The following is a 21,381-nucleotide window of genomic DNA, read 5'->3' as shown; positions in this document are numbered from 1 at the left end:
ATACTCAGATTTTGATCATCTAGCCGCAGAGATTATGGAGCACTTGGATTGAAAGGTAGAAAACATTAAATATAGACAACTATTCAAAAGGAAGAACTAGAATCACTTGTAAGGAGGTTCCTGACATCTATTTGTGACACTTTTAAAGTATGGGTCTGAGTTGATCTCGTGAAACTTTTTTCTCAAACCATTTTCTTGACGTTTTGGCCGGAAGAGTGGTAAAACCAGGCATCACTTCCTGGTTCGGGAGCTGCAAGGCGTACGAACGGCACCAACTAGACAGGATTGTGAAGACCGCCAGCAGGATTATTGGTGCTCCACTCCCTTTCCTGCTGGACATATACAGGAAGAGATGTATCAGCAGAGCCATCTCCATCATCAAAGACCCCTACCACCCATCGCATCACATATTCTCCATCCTGCCATCTGGGAAGAGGTACAGGAGCATTAGCTGCAAAACCAGCAGGATGCTCCTCAGCTTCTTCCCGCAGGCTATAAGACTGATAAACGGACTTTGCCCCCTGCCAAAGTATCGCGCACCAACCACCAACCTGGACACACTGCAGCAGAGCCACTGTCGTGCCGCTGCCGATCGGAACGCCTGTTGATGTTTAGTAGAGAGTAGAGTGTTTAATTTGTTCATGATATATGTTTTTTTATTTCTATTTATTTTTTACTGCACACTGAATGGACACTTGAGCAACGTTTTTTTGTTTCCTCTGGGTATGTGAGTACTCAGGAAAATGACAATAAAGATATACTATACTATTCTATACTAAAAAGAGCCAGTAAATTAAGGCATGTTGATCTTCAAAAAACATTTATGCTGCAGGATGAAGTATTATTACATAAATACGGGCTTGTTGCCTTGGAGATAATAACATGGATTGAGAATTTAAGAGTTTGAATAGCCCGGTCACTTTTAGATTGACCATTTAAAAACCTTTTTTTTTTTTTTTGCTGTTATGACTCCAGGGAATGAAATTTTGTTCAAACTTTTGTTTGTTTGAATGACAATAAAAGGCATTCTATTCTATGCTGGAACTAATATGGTAATGAAAGGATCAATCCTTGGGTTTCAAATTTCTGACCAACCATATTCAAAGGTTTTGAAGAAATTATGGGGTATAATGTTTCTGAGTTTGATGCAATGGTAGGTGAAAAATAAAACTGGGATACAATCGGCAAAATAAATATGTAACTTAGGTGAGTACGGTGACTAAGAATGTGGTTGATGGAGTATGAGAACCATAACATGATCTAATGTGGTAGGGAAAATTGAGAGTGCAATTGTCTTTTCAGCATTAAGATTCAGGGAATGCCTGTTATTCAAGAAATCTAGGAGTTCCTGTTCATTGTTTTTATTGTGGCTATTTTCCTTCTGCAGAAGCTTACGCATGCACACTGTATATTATGGATTGATTCAAGTTTGATCTTTTTTGATTGCCAAAGCAATTGAGGGACGTACAGAAATTGTGGGAAGGTGAAATTCAAATTGATTGGCCGTGGTGTTTTTATGGCAGTGCAGCCGTGTAGGGTCATTATTGCTGTTTGTCCCCATTTTCTCGGGCATCATGTGAATATTTTTGTATTGTATCAGTTTCTGCATATTTGTTCATCCAAGCATTTTCCTGATTGATATAATAGGGGAACTACTTCAAATAGTGCTACATTGTATTGGGAATTTGAGTTTTGATTGTGGCATGTGTAAGGAACGGGCAGGAGGAGGAATACAGGAACTTGACCAGTTCCTTTTGTGCCTGGAGTGAAGAGAACTGTCTCATCCTGAACACAACTAAGACTAAAGAGATGGTGGTTAACTTTGGCAGGTCCAAGCTCCCCCTTCAGCCGGTCAACGCTGCAGGGGCTGACCTTGAGGTGGTGCAGACATATAAATACCTTGGAGTGCACCTTGATAACAAACTGGACTGGTCTGTCAACTCTGACTCCCTCTACAAAAAAGGCCAGAGCAGACTCTTTTTCCTCAGAAGGCTCAAATCCTTCAATGTGTGTAATGAGATGCTGCACATGTTTTACAACACTGTGGTTGCAAGTGTTATTTTCTACGCTGTTGTCTGCTGGGGCAACAGCATTAGTGCAAAAAACAACAAGAAGCTGGTCAAACTGGTTAAACGAGCTAGCTCGGTGCTGGAGGGGAGAGTAGACTCTGGGATGGATGTGCTTGAGAGGCGTATGAGGCACAAGGTGCAGGTCATTCTGAAAAACCCCAGGCATCCCCTCCATATAATTCTGGAGAGTCAAAAGAGCACTCGGAACAACAACCGGCTCCTCTCCCTGCCCTGTAGAACGGAGCGCTTCAGGAGATCCTTCACCCCTGCAGCCATTAGATTTTATAATTCGGACCGCTAGGCTGTAGGGGGATGCATTTTGCAATTTTTAATTGTTAATTATTGGTCTTTTTAAGTATTTATTGCTCTCAGGTAGTGTCCACATTGTATTCTATGTATTTTCTGTCTGCGTTCGTTTTGAATCTGTGGGTTTGTTGGTTGGGGGCTTCTGGACATCTGAATTTCCCTGAGGGGATCAATAAAGTATTTATTATTATTATTATTATTATTATTGTATTTTGTAATGAGTAAACGCCCAAAGCTACTACTCATACTTTGGGGCCAGGGATTTACTTTCCTTTACTAATTGAATTGAAAATTACTTGGCTTGGTGAGAAAAGAGGTGTCTACGAATGAGGTGAATATAATTGGGAAAATCAAGGGAGTATTTTAAGTCTGCATTTCTATAAAATATAATGTTTCTTCCCAATTTCCTTTAAAGGTAAACAAACAGAAAGAGAGCTGCTTTGTCATCTTTGAAGACAGTTCAAAATCTTGGGTCTTGTGGAAAGACATACAGACTGGTAACTATTTCTAATTTTCTTAATGCTTTGTTGGAATCAAGTTTGTTGAGATTAGTACATGAATCTGGGGTAAGTCGTTTCTGTTTTTTGGCATCAGATTTGTTAGTTTAGTATCGATTGTATATCAGGTTCCCTGTGCAGACTAAATTTGGTGATCACTGATATTCTGCCATGGTGTGTTTTTTTCCCCCATGGTGGAGATTGTAAAGAGTGATTGATTTAGGGGAAGTATTATGCAGAAAGGTGAAAATTATCACAGAAAAGATCCCCAGTATGGGTTGATCTATAGTTTGCACATCTATGGGAATTTAAGCAAAATTTTAGTTTTCTCAGCTCTTATTTGTAATTGAATTTATTTTTTACACATTTAGGAATGATCAAAATCAAATTTCACTTCCCATATAATATTTCGGTCAAAGATGTCACACTTGCATTCTTTGTAATGGATTTGAACAGGCAGGGAATGAAATGGCAAAGCTGCATAATTCAAAATGTTGTTAGTTTAGATTAGATACAGCACGGAAACAGGCCCCTTGGCCCACCAAGTCCGCACCAATCAGTGATCCCTGCACATTAACGCTATCCTACACACACTAGGGACAATTTACACTTATACCAAACCAATTAACCTACAAAGCTGTACGTCTTTGGTATGTGGGAGGAAACCAAAAATCTCGGAGAAAACCCACGCCATCATGGGGAGAATGTACAAATTCATTACAGACAACACCCATAGTCTGTATCGAACCCGGGTCTCTGGCGCTGTAAGGCAGCAATTGCTGCTGTGCCACTGCCGCCGCCCTCTTTGTGTGGCAAGTACTCAAAGAACTTATTTTACACGGGTTTCTCTTGATTTGGCTTTTTGCGGGCATTGATTTTCCACTTTATTTTTTGACTTGCAGATTAATTTGAGCTTGTATGAAAAATATCTAGCTGTAAAGAGTAGACTCCATTTTGGAACAATTATTAAGTCAATCAGATCATGGCCATCCTTTCCGTGGTTAGGTTTAAGTTAGTATGCCTCATATGCTGTGTTTTTCTAAGTTTGCTAAAAGTGAAAGCTATAGGAAAATTTAATGTTCTCTGAATGTGGTTGCTGGTAGCAATGTAAAATTCTAGAATTGTCCTTCTGTATATGTCCATGAGCTGCCGATGGGCATCTTTCTTGGAATGGTTTAATTATTGGCAATCATCATTTTGATCCAGCACCAATGATTGAAAAAGTTACTATTACCATTGGTACTGTAGTTTCGGTACAATGACCATATTAATCTTTAAATAATTTAAAATTTTAATCATCTGAGGTAGCTGAAATGTCAAAGCAGGTTCAACACAATCTTGAATTATTTTTGTGAACAACTGTTTGATTGTTAAAATGTGGGCAAACGATATCACTGCATTTAACCCCAGGAGCCTGTGGAGGTGGAGAGATGGTTTGCACAATATGCCAGGAGGAGTGCTCTGAAGTACCCAATGAAATGGTTATCTGTGACAAGTGTGGACAAGGTAAACTGAAAATCTAACTAAAATTGGGGTTTTGAAAAGGTAATTTTTAAACAATGAAGTATTTTAACATTCTAATTATTTTTCAATAGGTTATCATCAGAAATGTCACATGCCTAACATAGATTCAAGTGTGATTGCCTCGGATGCTAAGTGGTTGTGCCGTCAGTGTGTCTTTGCCACTACCACAAAGGTATTGTACATTGATGCTCCATTTAGTACTGCCCCACAGACCACTGATATGTTATAGTGCGCTTGGTCCTTCATATCAACTGTATTTTTAAAAGGGCATCTCTTTGGGATGTGAGCTGTTACACCGGGAGCCTGGCACAATCCCCTCTGGTGCTCCTGATGCAAAGGAATGGAATAGTGACTTTATTGCAGCACTGTGTAGTGTCGAGTGAATAGGGGTTCAGGCTAGCAAAGTAATGTGCTGGGCTGTACCTGGTGCAACAATTGAGGGGGCCTTTGCTGGGGACAAGCTGCTGCACCATATGTTGACACAATGTTGGGATTTCTTTCTTTATCTCTTGCTATGTTGGAAATGGCTATCTCTTTTTCACTGTGCAGCTCGATCTAGTTCAGAAATGTTTTGATAAGAAATTTAATGGTCAGTCACCTGTTGCGAACTTGTCATCAAAGAGATCTGCAGGCTGCTGAAAGTTGTGCAGTGAGACAAGAGCTTGGGAGTCGGCAATTTCCATCATATCCAAAGAAGGCGATGAGAAAACTATAGGATTCTTGTGCACTGTCAGGCCAGTCCCCAGCAATGTAACTCACCCACTGCCAGCCAGGATGCTAAACTCAGCCCTGCATCCTAGCATTGAGCGGCTACATCACTCATCCGACACCAGCCCTGAAAGCATCATTGCACATTGCTTCCATGGCTCATTCCACACTGAATCGTGCAGCGATGAGCTCACTTTAACTGTTTCATTGCTACAGGAGAGCTAAACCCTCATCCTGGCACAGCAGCACATGACAATGGTCAGGGCTACAGAATGTAGTAATGTAATACTGTAATTACTTTTAGTGGTCATTCCACTAAGTTTCTCATTGCAGAGGATGCATCTTGAGTGCTGTGAAGTACCCGTCCGTGCTCTTTATTTGATAAATATTCCAATGATGGAATAATTACTACATTGTCAAAATAGTTGAAACTAGGATACAGGAACTGTACCTGGGCATTTTCACCCTTGGGGTTTGTAGCTTTAACTGATCAGTTATGATTTACTTTGCTTCCATTGCAGAGGGGCGGAGCTCTTAAGAAGGGACCAAATGCCAAAGCTCTGCAAGTCATGAAGCAGACATTGCCATATCAGTTGGAAGATCTTCAGTGGGATGCAGGCCATAAAACAAATCATGAGCAGTGTTATTGTTACTGTGGAGGCCCTGGGGAGTAAGTGAAATATTTTGTGATTTAGATTGAATGTGATATTACTTGATATATAAAAACTGTTCATCTATTCCCTATGAAGGAGAGCCCATCCTTCTGTCCTTTTCTGAGTTAAACCGATTCAGGGCACTCATGATCATGGAAAATGACATTGTCCTCCTAAGAGAGTAAAGCACTCTTGTTTAATTTTGGCGTAAACAATCTTCAGTTGAATAAAATATTAATTGTGTAGGAAGGAACTGCAGATGCTGGCTTAAACCGAAGATAGACACAAAAAGCTGGAGTAACTCAGCGGGACAGGCAGCATCTCTGAAGAGAGGGAATGGGTGACGTTTCGGGTCATGGCCCTTCAGACAAATATTAATTGAATATTTTAACTTAATTCGTGTTCTGATCCTTTTTTTCTTTATAGCATTAGCTTCTTGGTACTATTCAAAATTGATGCATGTGTTTGCCATTCCAGTGTGTTTCACTTGGACAGAAGCAATGCAGCCAAATTTGTCTTCAAGTGGGGTGTTGCAAACTTGCCTTAAATTTTAATTTTGATTAATTTTTCTTTTGTGGCTATAGGCTGAAGTTCAATTGGCAATGAAGATGTTCTCATGTCATTTACATGACCAATCCAGGACATGGTCATCAACTTACTGTAGCTGTAGTTTCTCAATATTGGGCTGTTGGTATGCAATCTATGGGTACACACAAAGCAAATGGGTTGGCCTATGACAGTTCAATTACTTTTATCTTTGTTATTTGTGTCAATCGACTTTTAACTCAGCACCTGCTCTTTGGAGTGCTTTTAGGCTGTGGGCCGAGCATCAAATATGTGTCTAGAATTTAAATTTCATGACCCATGTCTCGGAACTACATGAAATTTTTCACAGATTTAGATAAAATATAATTGAGAAGGAAGTCATAACTCGTCAGTGCCAAAAGTTGCACATTAATTAATTAAACTAATTAGAAATTGAGATTGAAAAAGTAGGCGCCATCTAGTGTCCAATGCCCATGTCACACCATGGGGAGCCTAATTCAGCGCTGCGGTCTATTTAAACCATAATCAGATATAATTATGTATAATTATATTATATAAAAATAATATAATGAATATAGTTGTGAGTGTGTATTTTGAATGAGACTGCCGCAGAGGTCCGGCTCCTGAACCGGCCTAATTAATGGGTGAGGGCAGTTCCTCTGGGTTCCCCCGTTTACTGAATCCCACTGACTGCCAGTGTGCAGAGTGGGGGTCACAGCCATAGTGGGACTGGGGCAGTGCCAGGCTGGGGGAAGGCTAAGGCATCTTCCACTGACAGGAAAATGCCTAACCCTAACTCGCCCCCCCCCCCCCCCCCCCTTTCCAGAGCTGCCCACGGCTGGAGCTACTTTGGGACCGGCTGCGGGCTCCGTACGTGTGGCCCTGCAGCACGTCCACCTCGGCTAGCATGCCCTTCTGGATCATTGTGGTAATGATGGTGGGGAGCAGCACTGCCCTGCACGCTGCCCGGGTCTCCTTCAGCACCCTCATAGCTCCGTCAGTCCGCCCGCTCGCTCGTTGCAACACCAGCCTACCGACAGCCGGACTGACCACTCACAGAACCCACCGGCGGCCCAGCCACTCTCACCACCCACCGACGACCCGACCGATCCTCCACAGCATCCATCGGCCTACCGACAAGACCGACCCACAGACTGATCGATTGACCGACCAACCGTCCTTGCTGCCTAGCGACCATAAAACAAAGGGCGTAATTGGTCAATTTGTGTCCGACCTCAATGTCAAACGTGCATTGATTGGACAATTACTACTCGGAAAATTGGAGCATGTTCTCATATTTAAAAAAAAATGTGCAGGTTTTGTTCTTGACTAGTTTCAGGTATGATTGATATAATATTTTTACACAATATGTTAAAAATTCAGGTAGTTCCGTGAGTTGGGTCACAAACTTGAATGGAAAAAGCTCCTCGGCGCACAGCCTATTTGGACAAATTTATTTTCGAAGTGTGAAACAGGTGTGAAAAAGTGTGAAACTTATTCATCAGTGTTTTAACAAGAACATTCTTTTAAAAATGTTCTTTCAATGTAAAATAACCTTTATTCATGGTGAAGATATTTTCATTGTGGTAAATGTTTAAATTACACTGATGCCTGATTCTGATTTTTTTTTATTTAAGTTGGTACCTGAAAATGCTGCAATGTTGGAGGTGTAAACAGTGGTTCCACGAAGCCTGTATACAATGCTTGCAGAAGCCCATGCTTTATGGAGACAGGTGATGCCTAATGTTACTGTTTAATTTTAACTCTGAACGGTGAACTTTTGACAGGACTGTAATGGCACGAAATGCATGCTCATTTCATCCAGGTGACTACTAACATTCAATTGCTATAATTTGCATACTTTTTGAGACATAGGCAAACTGAAAACCACTTCACTTTGGCACAAACTTCATAGTATTATGGGCACATAAATTAAGATATTTTTGTTATTCAAGCAAAATCTGAAAAGGCTGGCTCTCCTTTAATTAGAGGACAAAAAATGGGTTCAAGTATCCATCTTTAATTCTAAGCAAATTATTTTTAATTTAGTGTCTTTCATATTTACTAATAGCTACTTGTATATTTAATTACTTCAATGCCTGGAACCTATGCTGCATTGAGGGTAAATGGAGGATAATGAGAGGCCTTAGAAAACCTTGAACTCTATATTTAAATGGCAAATTAAATTAATGTTCTAAGGAAAAAATAGGAACGTTACCTGTATCATACAAATAAAAATCTATTTTAGATGTAGGTTTGATTGCAGGCTGTGTTAATTTGAGAAAAATAGACAATGCTGGAGTAATTTAGCAGGTCAGGCAGCATCTCTGAGAATCTAGGTGTCATTTCATGTCAGAGCTCTTTTTCAGACTGCATTGTTTTGGGAGTGTTACTTTGAACTTTTTCCATTACGTTGGACAGTTGTCTAACATTGAGTTTGGTTTTCAAGTTTAAAAGTCTGATATAAAATGGAACTAATGCAGGAAATAGTCAGCAATAAATCCCAGGAGTCTGATAACCTGCATCCCATGGTACTAGGAGACCTACCTATGCAAATAGTGGGTACATTGTCATCTTCCAAATTACATAACAGACCATGTAAATTGAAGATGACAATGTAACCTCACTGCTTTTAAAAGGAGGAAGAAGAAAAATGAAGATCCACAGACTGGTTGGGGAAAATACTAAAATGTTATTGTGAAGGATGTGATAATAAGACTTTTTTTTCATTCATCAGGTTCTATTTATTTATTTGTTCTGTTTGCAATTCTGGACCAGAATACCTCAAACGTCTACCGTTACGATGGTATGTTGTTACATTGTCCAACATTTAAAAACAAATTGTATTACTTTCTGGTTTACATTAAATATTTTAAAAATGCTCATGGACTCTACCATTGATCAGTATGCCTTTGTTCTTGGAGGATTAGTTTCAGATAAGCAAAAATAAATTGATGTTTGTGTTAAGACATACTTTGATCAGATATGTGCCATGTATTTATTTTCCGTTGTATTTTTACAAATTCAAAATACATTTTCCAATATTAAATGTTATTTAAAGAAACAGCATGTTAACAATAAACAGTGGCTTATAATGAACTGAATTATCTGTTTTTTAAATAGATTTTGTTTGTAGTTTAGCCAGTAATATTGGTCAAATTTATCACCTTGGTAATTCCCTGCTTCCTCATTTTTCTTGGCCCTTTGTGCAGTAATTGTTTTCAGTCAGAAAACAAATGTAAACTAAATAAATATATTCAGAACTATTAAAAATAATTGCTTGTGCCTGGATGCTAATGTTAAATTTTTCTTCCCAGGGTTGACATAGCACACTTAAGCCTTTATAACCTAAGTGTTATTCACAAAAAGAAGTATTTTGATTCTGAGCTTGAATTGATGACTTACATTCATGAAAATTGGGACAGACTGCAAACTGGTGAGGTAAGGCCCAGTTACAGTTTAGAATTAACTTCAATTGATTAGTGATTGTTTAAAAAAAAAAAAAACAGAATGCTGGTTGTGCTTTGTGCTGCAATATTTTAATATGCACTAGTTCCTTGCTTAGCATCACCTTGCAGAAGATGGAATGTTATACTATCTTGGCCCCTCCTCTTGTCAGAATAATCCTGGGTACATGTCCATGGTTCTTTTAAAAAAAGGTGATCCACGTATAACGTCTTTGCTGCTATGTGGGAGAGCTGATGTGACTTCCCCCAGCAACAAATTGAACATGATTCAGTTGTGGATAGACACAAAAAGCTGGAGTAACTCAGCAGGAAAGGCAGCATCCCTGGAGAGAAGGAATGGGTGACGTTTTGGGTTGTGACCCAGCTTCAGACTTTGTGTCTATCTTCGGTTTAAACCAGCATCTGCAGTTCCTTCTTACACATTCAGTGGTGGATGATTGTCTCTGAGGGCTGATGTTGGCTGAGCCAGTATGAGAGATGTGGCAGTTCAGTGCTGAAATGTGGGGCTCAAGTCTGCATCGTGGCCATCTTAATGAGTGTGGGCCACCTTTGGGGTCTAGCAATAGCGGCTTCATGTGTTGATGGACTTTTTGGATCCTAGGGTCTCTTTCCCCCCCCCCCCCTCCCTTTACAGCTGCATTGCTGTACCCAGCCTGGAGATTTCTGTATAGTAGTAAGCCCAACACTTGTTGCTTAGGAGGGCAGAAACAGTTTCTCGGAACAGCAATGCTGTCGGTGCCACTTGTCTGTACGTAATGACACCTTTTAGCGTTGGCCATTCCGGAAGACACCAGGATATCCTAACTTCTCAAATTTAGGTGCTGTCTATTCAACACCAAAACTTTAGAAATAACACTCATTCAAAATGAACTTTGTATTGTGCTGAGATTTACTTGATTCATTTAATTGTACTAAAGTTATATTGAATTTTATGAATCATCTAATACATAAAATCATACAGCATGGAAACTGACCCTTCAGTCCTACTTGTCCTTGCCGACTAAGATGCCTAATCTCGACTAGTCCATTTACCTGTGCTTGGCCTGTACCCATCATAAACTTTCCATTCCACGTACCTGGCCAAATGTTTTTCAAATTCCATTATTGTACCTGTCTCAACTGCTTCCTCTGGCAGCTCGTTCTATGTACCCACCATCCTCTGGTTTTTCCTATTACATTTACTCCCTCACCTTAAATTTGTGCCTTCTAATTTCCATCTATCTTATAGCACGGACCAAAATGAAATACAACATCCCTAAGGCGACCTCACCAATGCCTTGTACAACTGCAACTGTTCCACGTTCTATACTCAATTCCCTGACTGATGAATGCCGAAGTGTCAAAAACTTTCACCACCCTATTTCCTGTGATGCTGCTTTCAGAGAAAAATGCACTTATACTCCATGATCCTTGAACTCCGTAACAATGCAGTATTGTTAAATAAATCATTAAAGACCATGTTCAGAAATGAAGTGTTTGGTTTAAGAACAAAACCTCGGTACATATTGGAAAATGGTAATTAATCAATATGTTAATATACATAATACATTTAATTTGGTAAATGTTTTGATGGGTTGTGAAAGTAAAACATGAAATTTTAAATTTCTCTTTTCTTTATTTGCAGCTTACAGATACCCTAAAATCTGACCGATACGACTATGTTCTTGAAGCCCTGAATGAGAACAAGTGCATGTAAGTGCAATTCCTACATATCGCTAACCTACATTAAGAGCATTACCTATGTTTGGGGAATAGGGATGAGAAAATGTTGTTCATTTGTTAAATTTCTGTTTTTGCCCTGCATTTGAAAAAGCTGTCAGAATAGGATTTTTTCAAGTTATTTGTTATCCCTGTTTGTCACACTAGTCAATAACGCTGCTTTGTTTTATATCAGCATTCTGTGTGTTTCTACAAAGTCTACAACAGCATTTGGAAAAAAAACTATTTGCAATAAATCAAGTCGCAGGCAAATGAGAGAGTAAATTATACAAACTATTTCTGGATGAGTTCGAACCATTTGGACTGTTAGTTTAATGCTGTAATTTATTAGAAGCTGTGAGTGGAATTTTTTTTGAAATATAAAATCACAAACAAATTCTAATCTCTAGAAGCATCCTTGAAAAATGAAATTGGGCATGGTTGAGATTGAATAAAATGGTGGCTGGGTAGAATTTATTGCCTCATGGTATTTTCTGATTTGGAAATTCTTATTAATTCCTGCCAACGCAAGCATCTGTTCTCTTTACTCCTCTCATTTCTTGTGGAAGTGTATTGGGGTCCCCACAGACAAATGTCGCACAATACCTTGTACACCAAGAGGATGGATGCTTTACAACGCAGCGCAAACATTGTTTATGTTTCATCTGACAATAATTTATTTAGGTTTATGTCTGGAAAAGAAATCAAGAAGAAGAAACATTTGTTTGGATTGCGAATTCGGGTTCCTCCCATTCCTTCAAATGGTGCAATGAAGACCGAGGAAAGCACTGAGGAAGTTTCTCATGAATTTAAAATTAAAGGGAGGAAATCCAGTAAATCTGCACCCTTACCTGCAGCTGCAAAAAGGTAAAACACTTATCTATAATTACTATCCTGTGATCCTTTTTATAAAAAAAACAAAAAACTGCCTTTTCTGTCTTTGGGAACGGTATTAATTGAGATCATTCTGATACACATGAATAATGTCTGTGAAACAAGGGACTGACCCTACATTAATTTAATAGTGATAAGACATTTTATTTAAAAAATGTTAAATCTTTTTAGTTGACATTCTAACAGCCCATTCTAACACAATTGAAGGTATTAGTCCCTGCACAGCTTCACCAATGCTTTTAGATATACTGTCAAATGAATTGTGGAAGTTGTCTAATCTGTGACACAGATCAGAATGGTAACTCTGGGTGAATGGTCGATCTTTAGATGCAGGTCCTGTAATGCTTGTTCATTAATAATTATAGCAAAGAAAATCACTGACTGAAATTGTTTCTGAACATTGGAAATTAAAACAAGAAGTCTTGAGACACGCAAGAGGAAAGTAAAATTAAAGTCTGAAAAATAAATACTGGGAAAACAATGTGCTGGAAGTGTAGATGAATAGCATTTTCATAAGAAATGTGTCCGGACTCTTTTTTTTTGTGATCACATGGGACCTAATCTCAGTAGTTTTCAAATATTTTCTAAAAATCCTTTTTGTCTTTGGAGCTTTTCTAATTGTAATCTAAATGAAAGCTGGTACTGGCAATAATTAGGGAATAGATTATCGGTTCTGAAAATCTGTTGGGAGACTTATTACATCAGTAGTTTTGCTTTCTTATTGGATCAGCTGCGCCTGCCTTCTCTGAAGAACTTGGGTGTTGCAGACTGAAATTAATAAGCAAATACATTGATTTTTTTCATGTTAACTACTCAAGGTATTTTCTCTCATTAGTCCATTAAATAATGGCATAGAGAAAAAAGGCAACAAAAAGTCTTCAGTTGAACCTTCTGAACAATATACAAAATTGAAGAAAGTCAAGAGATTTTCTAACCCAGCAACTGTGGTAAGAATGTTTGTCCTTAATGTTTTTCACTAATTTGATGCATGCATTCAAACTGCTAGATATAATTGCGGAGATGGAAACCACTTTAGTAAAGTGACATCACATGCAAATCTTTTATGACCACCCAAATTGAGATTATTTTGATTGTGGGGCTCACAAGTGTAGAACTGATTGATCTCTGCATGTGCATTTCTAGCTAGCCTCACTGTGTACAGATTAGGAGTAGGTAATCTGAGAACTTTTGTTTAAGATTAGTACAAACATGTGATACTTAGAAGCAATCTATATAATTTAGTTCCGTAATGGAAATCTTTCCTACTATGTTAAAGTTATCTGAGCTGATTTTGTTTTTAAAAAAATGATGTAAAGATTAGGTTTGAAGATTTCTTAAAAATAGTTTGGAAATAATACTCATCAACATCTGTGAATATAGAACTTTCTTATAGTAAGTATAAAATACCTGAAAACTGCGCTTTAAACCAGTTGAGGTTCATTGCTAATCCGTTTCTGGTTAACTGGCATATTGGTGAATCTCTGGAACTCTCTGCCACAGAAGGTAGTTGAGGCCAGTTCATTGGCTATATTTAAGAGGGAGTTAGATGTGGCCCTTGTGGCTAAAGGGATCAGGGGGTATGGAGAGAAGGCAGGTACAGGATACTGAGTTGGATGATCAGCCATGATCATATTGAATGGCGGTGCAGGCTCGAAGGGCCGAATGGCCTACTCCTGCACCTATTTTCTATGTTTCTATATTAGAATCCTTACATTTCTAAACCAGTTGCAGCTGGAAATGTTGAATGAAAATTTTATTTTGAAATTACATAACATTTATAATATTTAGTTTGAAAAGCATATAAAATCATGTGGGTTGTACATTAACTACAAAGATGTAGATTTTGAATGTAAAAGTTACTAGACCAATGGCAGACCCGTTGGGTCTGCTCCCCCAACGCAGCCGTTCCCTACCTGTAGCCCCCACGGTTCGACGTGGTCCTCGAAGTCGGGTCAGTTTCCCCAACGTGCGATTGCGGAGGGGTGGCGGGGCGGCATCACACACACCAAGCACCCCCACACACAGAGTTTTAAAAGTATAATGCCCCAACGCAGCCGTTCCCTACCCGTAGCCCCCACGGGAGACGTGGTCGTCGAAGTAAAGCCGTTCCTGAAAGGGCGTTTTTAAATGGCGTCTCTTGAGGTTGAGATGCGGGCGCCAGCAGCCTTTATGGTCGCTGGCCAGCAGGAGGCGACAACATGAGTGAGTGGGGGGGGGGGGGGGGGAGAAGGATTTGATTAAAAACGTGTACTTAAAGAGGACGAAATATAATGCGGAGCGGATACTTAGAAAGAAAAGCGAAATCTCTAGCGAAATGGAAATAATGTCGGAGATTGAGCGTCTGGATTCGGCGTGGCAATGAATCAAAGGAAGAAATGCAGCCGGCAGATTCCGATTGGACATCTGCGAGCATCGGCCATTCCGATTGGACATCTGCGAGCATCGGCCATTCCGATTGGACATCTGCGAGTATTGGGAACGAATCAAAAGGCAGACAGGCAGCCAGCCAGGCGGCAGGCGGCAGGCACAGAGTTTTAATAGTATACTAGACCAAGTGCAGACCCGTTGGGTCTGCTCTCCCAATGGTGTGATACCCAAACCCAATATTCCACCATGCACCTGTCTCCTCCAATGGAACTGAAGCCGTCCCCAAATGTAAGATTCCAGCACTCCCCTGCCTCCCTCAGCAGTGGATTTAAAAAAATCCAATTGCACCTCCCCTGCCTGCTGCAGCAGTGAAAAGTTCAGAGTGTTCCTGTCTTGCAAGTTTGTTTCGAAGTGTGTTGGAAGCTGATAGGAAGGAGCAGCCGTCAACAAATCAAAAGGCAGAAAGTCAACTAATCAAAAGGCAGCCGGTCGGATGGCACGAGAGTTTTATATATTAACTAGACCAAGTGCAGAATATTAACTAGACCAAGTGCAGACCCGTTGGGTCTGCTCCCCCAATGGTGTGATCCCCCAACCCAATATTCGACCATGCACTCGTCTCCTCCAATGGAACTGAAGCCGTCCCCAAATGTAAGATTCCAGCACTCCCCTGCAAAAAAATCCAATTGCACCTCCCCTGCCTGCTGCAGCAGTGAAAGGTTCAGAGTGTTCCTGTCTTGCAAGTTTGTTTCGAAGTGTGTTGGAAGCTGTTTCGAAGTGTGTTGGAAGCTGATAGGAAGGAGCAGCCGTCAACAAATCAAAAGGCAGAAAGTCAACGAATCAAAAGGCAGACAGGCAGCCGGACGGACGGCAGCCGGTCGGATGGCACGAGAGTTTTATAGATATAATAGATAATAATAGATAGATAGATAGATAGTCATTCCTTACCGTCAATCATTGAAACCTGGCCTGCTACATACTATTTTGGTACATAAAGAATTATAATACTTTAAAATTAAGAGTAATTTCTCTAACTGGTAACTTAAGGCAAGTGAGCAGGATCAGGTAAACAATGTACAACTGGAATCCCAGAAGAAAAAAATTGGAGTAAAGTTGTAATGCTGTTTTTTTTTGGTTTTTTTTTGCTAGATATAGTTAAGCAGACTAAACATTTGGGGAACTGCCTTAGCTCATTATAGCTCATTGAATTTGATTCCAATCAACATCTTAATGGTATTAATGACTGCACGGACTGTTCATGGATTTGCACTTCAATGAGCTGTGTGTTAGTGAAGAGCAAGGCAGATAATGATGCACGTTTACAGTTGAACTTGAAATCCAGTTGTTTAATAGCCATTTTGATCCAGCACTGTTTCTTCACTTCCAGGAAAGTGAGAAAAGTAACCAAAGCCACTGTGATTTTCAGGACCAATCTGCAATGTTGGATTCACTTGCCTTGGATCTTCCTGGTCCCAAAAGGTATTTTTTAGGTTCTGTGCAAAATAACTTTTTGAAATAATGCCAAAAATTATTTTGAACTGAATTCACCATGGTTTTTGTGGACTTTTATCAGTGACCCTTTTCAACAAAAATGTAATGTTTAGTATAGGGGTACAGCATGGGAATTGGCTCACAGAGTCCATGTTGACCATTGATTATCTGTTCACACATGTTCTGTAATCCCATTTTTGCATTCACCACCCACACACTTGGGGCATTTAAGAGTCCAATTAACCTACAACCCCGCATATTTTTTGGCTCTGGAAAGAAACCAGAGCGCCTGGAAGAAACTCATGCAGTCCCAGGGTGAACGTGAAAACTCCACACAGACAGCACCCGAGGTCGGGCTCGAACCTACGTCTCCTGGCTGAGGCAAGAGCTCAAAAGCTGTGACATTGTGCTTCCCTTTGTTTTAGCAAAAACTTGAATATACAATTGAGTAGACATTCTACTTTGCGCACAAATTTTAAATCCTGTAGAATGCTAAAATATATTACTACCTTGACTGAGAAACTATGGCTCTGAAGGGTAGGGAATTCCAAAGATTGACAAAGCTCTTCATCATAATTTTACTCTAGGCAGTTCTAGAAGGTTGATTTTTCTATCTTCAGACTTGCTTTTATTCCAAAGCACTCCAGCCAAAGGAAATTTCTACTGCCCTGTTAGGTTCTTTGGGAACTTGTTAGTAAATCAGCTCTTCCCTAAAACACTAAGGAATTATCTAATTTGTCAATCATTTCCTTAACAATGCCCCTCTCATCTCAATTATATACATGTTTGTTAATACGCCACAGGAGATCCTTTTTCCCTGTGGCCATCAAACTGTACAATTCCTCCTTCTGTCTTGGGGTAGACGGAGACTGACTCCCTTCCTCCCCCTTCTCCACTTCCCCCCCCCCCCATCATTAAATCCCCCTTAAGTCACTTGTTTGGGTAATGTGACCTCTGTTCCTGGTGTCTTTCAATGTGCTATAGCATTGCAGCAACATCTGCTCTGTATAACTATCCATCTTCCCCTCTAGCCTACTTGCTTGATATACATTGATATTCTTGTTCTGGGAGGTCAGAATTATTCTCAAATTCAATAAAATTTCCTGAATTAATTTTATTCCATAGCAGTGGATAATTTCACACGTCATATTCTATATAATTTCCTTATCCCGTCTACATTACCTTACCTTGCACTGTTTGTCCCTTCCCCCTCCATCCCTGCCACCGGCTACACAATTCACAACTTTCCTATCCTCGAGTTTCACAATTCGCATCTCTTTATTCTTTTGAGCTCAGGCCTTTTTTTCATCTCTGGCCTTTGTACAACAATCAGCCTATTAGGAAAAAACCCTCACCTGTGTTCACCTATTAAAGGCTATGATCTATACTGTCCCGTCTCTCTTCCAGCTTTCTTTTACACCTGACCACCCACCCCCCCCTTGCATTCAGTTTGAAGAAGGGTCCCTTCCATGTTGCCCATCCATGTTCTCGAGAGATACTGCCTGACACGCTGTTACTCCAGCATTTTGTCTTTCTTTGGTAAACCAGCACCTACAGTTTCTTGTTATTACATTTTTTTACTGTCCCTTTCAGGTTTGCTTAATTTATGACATTTATCAGCAAACTTGAATATATGCCATTGTCATCGATATTAACAATAAATATCTGTAGTGCTAAATTGGTTGCATTATACCGCTTCAGGTGTGGTTCTTCTCCCCCCCCCCCCCCCCCCCTTAATCCATGTTTGCATTAATCCTGATTAATTGAGACTCAATCTTGTCCAAAGGCGTGTTGCATCAGTTGCCCCAAAATATAAATGTTGCGTTCCCTGAGTTTCTTGCTAATTAAGCACTTCATATAAAAAGTATGACCAGTTAATTTTCTAATTAATTTCACAAGTTTCTCCCACCGCATCTTCACTGCTTTGCTCACCTCCACTCTGCATTTTTGAACAGTTATGTTTTGTATCAAGAAAACCTTTGCTCTTGCAGCCATTTTGTGCCTAATTACCTACTGTTTTTAATATCAATCCTGGATTATCCTTTAATTTAAAAATCAATCTTGATCAATGCAACCATCTTCAATACAGCAAGTTCCTACAAGCAGCAGTATATTTGTGATCAGATGATTTGGTTTCCTATTGTTTATTTCAGATGAAATTTGCCCAAGATGGTTAATTTATTCGCTTCTCTTTGAAATACTGTTGTATGGCCCAAACTATCTTCAGACCTGGCTCAAATTCTACATCCAAGACAGAACTACATTCTTTTAGAATAACATTTAAATATCAGCCTGTTATCTCCTGGGTAGAACAAACTTCAAACCTTATGATTTTAAATTAAGAATGCTGCCTGTTCAGCCACCGCTTGGCATCTAATATTTTATCTAACTTCTCTAATTGCATATGCATTTATGAATTGGACATTTTTCAAACATTTCCCTTTTCTTAACTACAACCATGTCTTAATTTCCCAAGCTTCCTTAGTCAGTTTGAGTCTAGGTCCCTAATTGCTTTTTAAATGTAAGATTCTAGTTTGTTTAATTACATTGCTCTTGAATATGAAATTATTTAAAATTTATTTTATGACAGGAGACTTGTTGAGCAAACGGCACAGTCTTCTAATACCTCTGATGTAGAATCCACTGGTGCAGCTAGTACCACAGAAACTACCTCAACTAGTCTGTCTAGACAGTCCGGGTGAGTATTATTTTCTGAAATAAAGATGTTGGATTACTCTCCCTAATCCAAAGAAACCAATAGATGAGATTGGGATTTAGAATAGTACTTTACAGCACAGGATTATAATTTTTTTGCCCACAATAAATTTGAGTGGAATTGATCGCTAAAACTGTGTTGTTTGTTAACATCAGTAATATTCATTTTGAGGTGCGGTGGAAGTGGGATTGTGCTAATTTTTAGTCATAGAAACACTTGATTTCATGGACATCTGTGTGTTTTGCGACATTCCATGCAACCTGAAAACAAAGGCATTTGTGATGTTAAGATTTTAAACATTGCTTTTGATCAAAATTGTAGATGGCATTGAGCTTAACCTAATTTCTCCACTCTAATTTAGTTACCTAGGAATTTTTTACTAAATAGGTACAGAATCTTAAGATTACTTGCGTTTATGCCCTCTGGTATTGCTAATATTGCAAGTAATGTTGCAGTTTTAAATGCTTATTCTTTTTTAAGAAATTTGTGTTTTTGACTGTTTTAACATTTTTTAGTCTTTCTGGTCCAAGAAGGAGAACTCGCACTGGTAGATCTTGGCCATTGACTTTGCAACGCTTGAAAAAAAGACGTGGCCGCACTTCTGCAAGAACCTTTCAGACGCAGACGTCAGAAAGTGGGAATGATGCTGATGAAAAGGATGATTGCCAGTATGACGGACTTGATACCGAAATCATTGAAGATCGGGATATGCACCTGAATCATTTAAAGTCCTCAATCACCAACTATTTTGGTGCTGCTGGTAGACTTGCCTGCGGTGAAAAGTATCGAATCTTAGCTCGTCGTGTGACTCTGGATGGCAAAGTTCAATACCTGGTGGAATGGGAAGGAATAACTGCATCTTGATTCTTTCTAATCAAGTTTGTTTCATCTTGTGAACACTTGAACCTTTAAAGATGAGTTTCAGATAAACCAAAAGGTGATTCTGAGTCTCTCCTTTGTATTTCTAGTAAACTTTATTCCTATGCAACTGAGGTTTAACCCCTGGGAGTGGGTAATTGAGTGTAAATGTTAATTAGCCATAATTTTCAAAAATTTCAGGAACCATTTGCAATATTTTAGTGACTTTTCCACTCAGGCTTGATCTAAGAATTTTGGTGCTACTGCTTACAACTGTGTACTTAAACTATGCCTGCAGGGATTAATCTGTAGGTTTGTCTGTACCAAAATGAAGTAATGTAGCTTTTTAATATTGTCTGTAGTACTGTTAGATGTTGGGAGATTTTTTAAGTGTGTTGAATTCACAGGGTGAACAGAGTATTGCCTTTTGATGTAGCAGTACTGTACCTGGCAACTTGCTGTATCTTGATGATCACATTGATACCTCTGGAATTTCTGAAATGTTACCTTGGATTGTTTTTAAACTGGCAATTTTTTTATGATGCTAGTGTAAGCAAATCCGTTATTTCTATTTGTTTTTAAGATTTGAAATGGGCATGTTTAGCCAAAGAATAAAATATTAAATCTACATGTTGAGCAGAAATGAGTAACTATATTCATAGCATTTACTTTGAACCTTGTTTATTCGTATCGCGTTCTACTCTTTTCCCCTCTTCAATTATTTTCTCTTCTTTCCACCTATTCTATAAAGAAAACTTCATTTGTTTTCATATGTCTTGTAAAAACCTTGCTATATGGCAAAGGTGGCCGTTGACAATTTCCCAGTACATTTTGGGTCTACTGAGATGTATAGGAAGTTCTTTCCCATGGTAATATAGAGGTTCTTGGTGATGTTTGGTGAAATACCCCCAAATTCACAGTCCGAAAATTTTTAACCTGGTCAGAATGAAGAGTAAATGCTGTCTTAATCTACATTATGAAGTTTTGACTTGATCTGATGTGGGTATTATCTATGGTGTTCTAATGGACTGTAGGATTTTGCTTTAAGGTCATTTGTGAATGTGAAGAAGTGATGAATGATTGCAGATTTGGAGCAAGGAATATAGTGCAGCCTAGGTTAAACATATTAATTTGATTAATGTTCAAAAAATTGACAATATTGACAAATTTTGCGTAGGCAGGTAGGGAAGGTGTGATAAATTTCATGTGGCTGTTTCTCGAGGCAAGCTTATTTGATTAATTCTCAATTTTTATAACTCTTGTGTGCAAAGATTAGCCTTTACGAATATAAGTTAGCCTCTGGCTCCACCAGAAGTTTCCACCGTGGAGTTTTGGCTCATTCGTGTTGATGGAAAATTACTCTAGGGTTTTGGTAACTCTCTTAACAAATTGAGATCTGTATAATCACAAATGTTCAAGACTTCTGTCACTCAACAGTTGTTTTGGAGCAGTCTGATAGGGTAACAATCGACCAGATTGAACTTTGCACGCTATTGGATGGTTGCCAGTGTTGTACTTAAATTAGGACAGCTTATTAGAGCTACATGTATTCCTGGAACTATGTGTACAGTAACACTTTGGACCAAG

At 39.2% G+C, this 21,381-nt stretch overlaps 1 protein-coding gene across 3 annotated transcripts in view; it reads left to right on the top strand.

Annotated features, from left to right (window-relative positions):
- The window catches only part of mtf2 (metal response element binding transcription factor 2), a 28,413-nt gene extending 7,973 nt beyond the window's left edge, over positions 1 to 20,440 (top strand). For 2 of the 3 annotated variants that reach the window (XM_033028937.1, XM_033028935.1), the window contains exons 3-15: positions 2,791 to 2,872; positions 4,283 to 4,378; positions 4,468 to 4,568; positions 5,626 to 5,774; positions 7,941 to 8,036; positions 9,041 to 9,109; positions 9,621 to 9,744; positions 11,395 to 11,462; positions 12,153 to 12,335; positions 13,198 to 13,309; positions 16,117 to 16,208; positions 18,811 to 18,918; positions 19,452 to 20,440. In XM_033028937.1, the coding sequence (XP_032884828.1) occupies positions 2,791 to 2,872; positions 4,283 to 4,378; positions 4,468 to 4,568; positions 5,626 to 5,774; positions 7,941 to 8,036; positions 9,041 to 9,109; positions 9,621 to 9,744; positions 11,395 to 11,462; positions 12,153 to 12,335; positions 13,198 to 13,309; positions 16,117 to 16,208; positions 18,811 to 18,918; positions 19,452 to 19,800 (1,629 nt within the window). In that variant the 3' untranslated portion in view covers positions 19,801 to 20,440. The remainder of the gene's footprint in view (positions 1 to 2,790; positions 2,873 to 4,282; positions 4,379 to 4,467; positions 4,569 to 5,625; positions 5,775 to 7,940; positions 8,037 to 9,040; positions 9,110 to 9,620; positions 9,745 to 11,394; positions 11,463 to 12,152; positions 12,336 to 13,197; positions 13,310 to 16,116; positions 16,209 to 18,810; positions 18,919 to 19,451) is intronic. The other variant, XM_033028936.1, reaches the window with a different exon arrangement.
- Positions 20,441 to 21,381: the final 941 nt, after the last annotated feature.

Source organism: Amblyraja radiata, chromosome 10 (assembly GCF_010909765.2).
Source record: "Amblyraja radiata isolate CabotCenter1 chromosome 10, sAmbRad1.1.pri, whole genome shotgun sequence".
Taxonomy (NCBI): domain Eukaryota; kingdom Metazoa; phylum Chordata; class Chondrichthyes; order Rajiformes; family Rajidae; genus Amblyraja; species Amblyraja radiata.
Note: the sequence above shows the minus strand (reverse complement) of the source record. Positions and strands in the feature narration are given on the sequence as shown.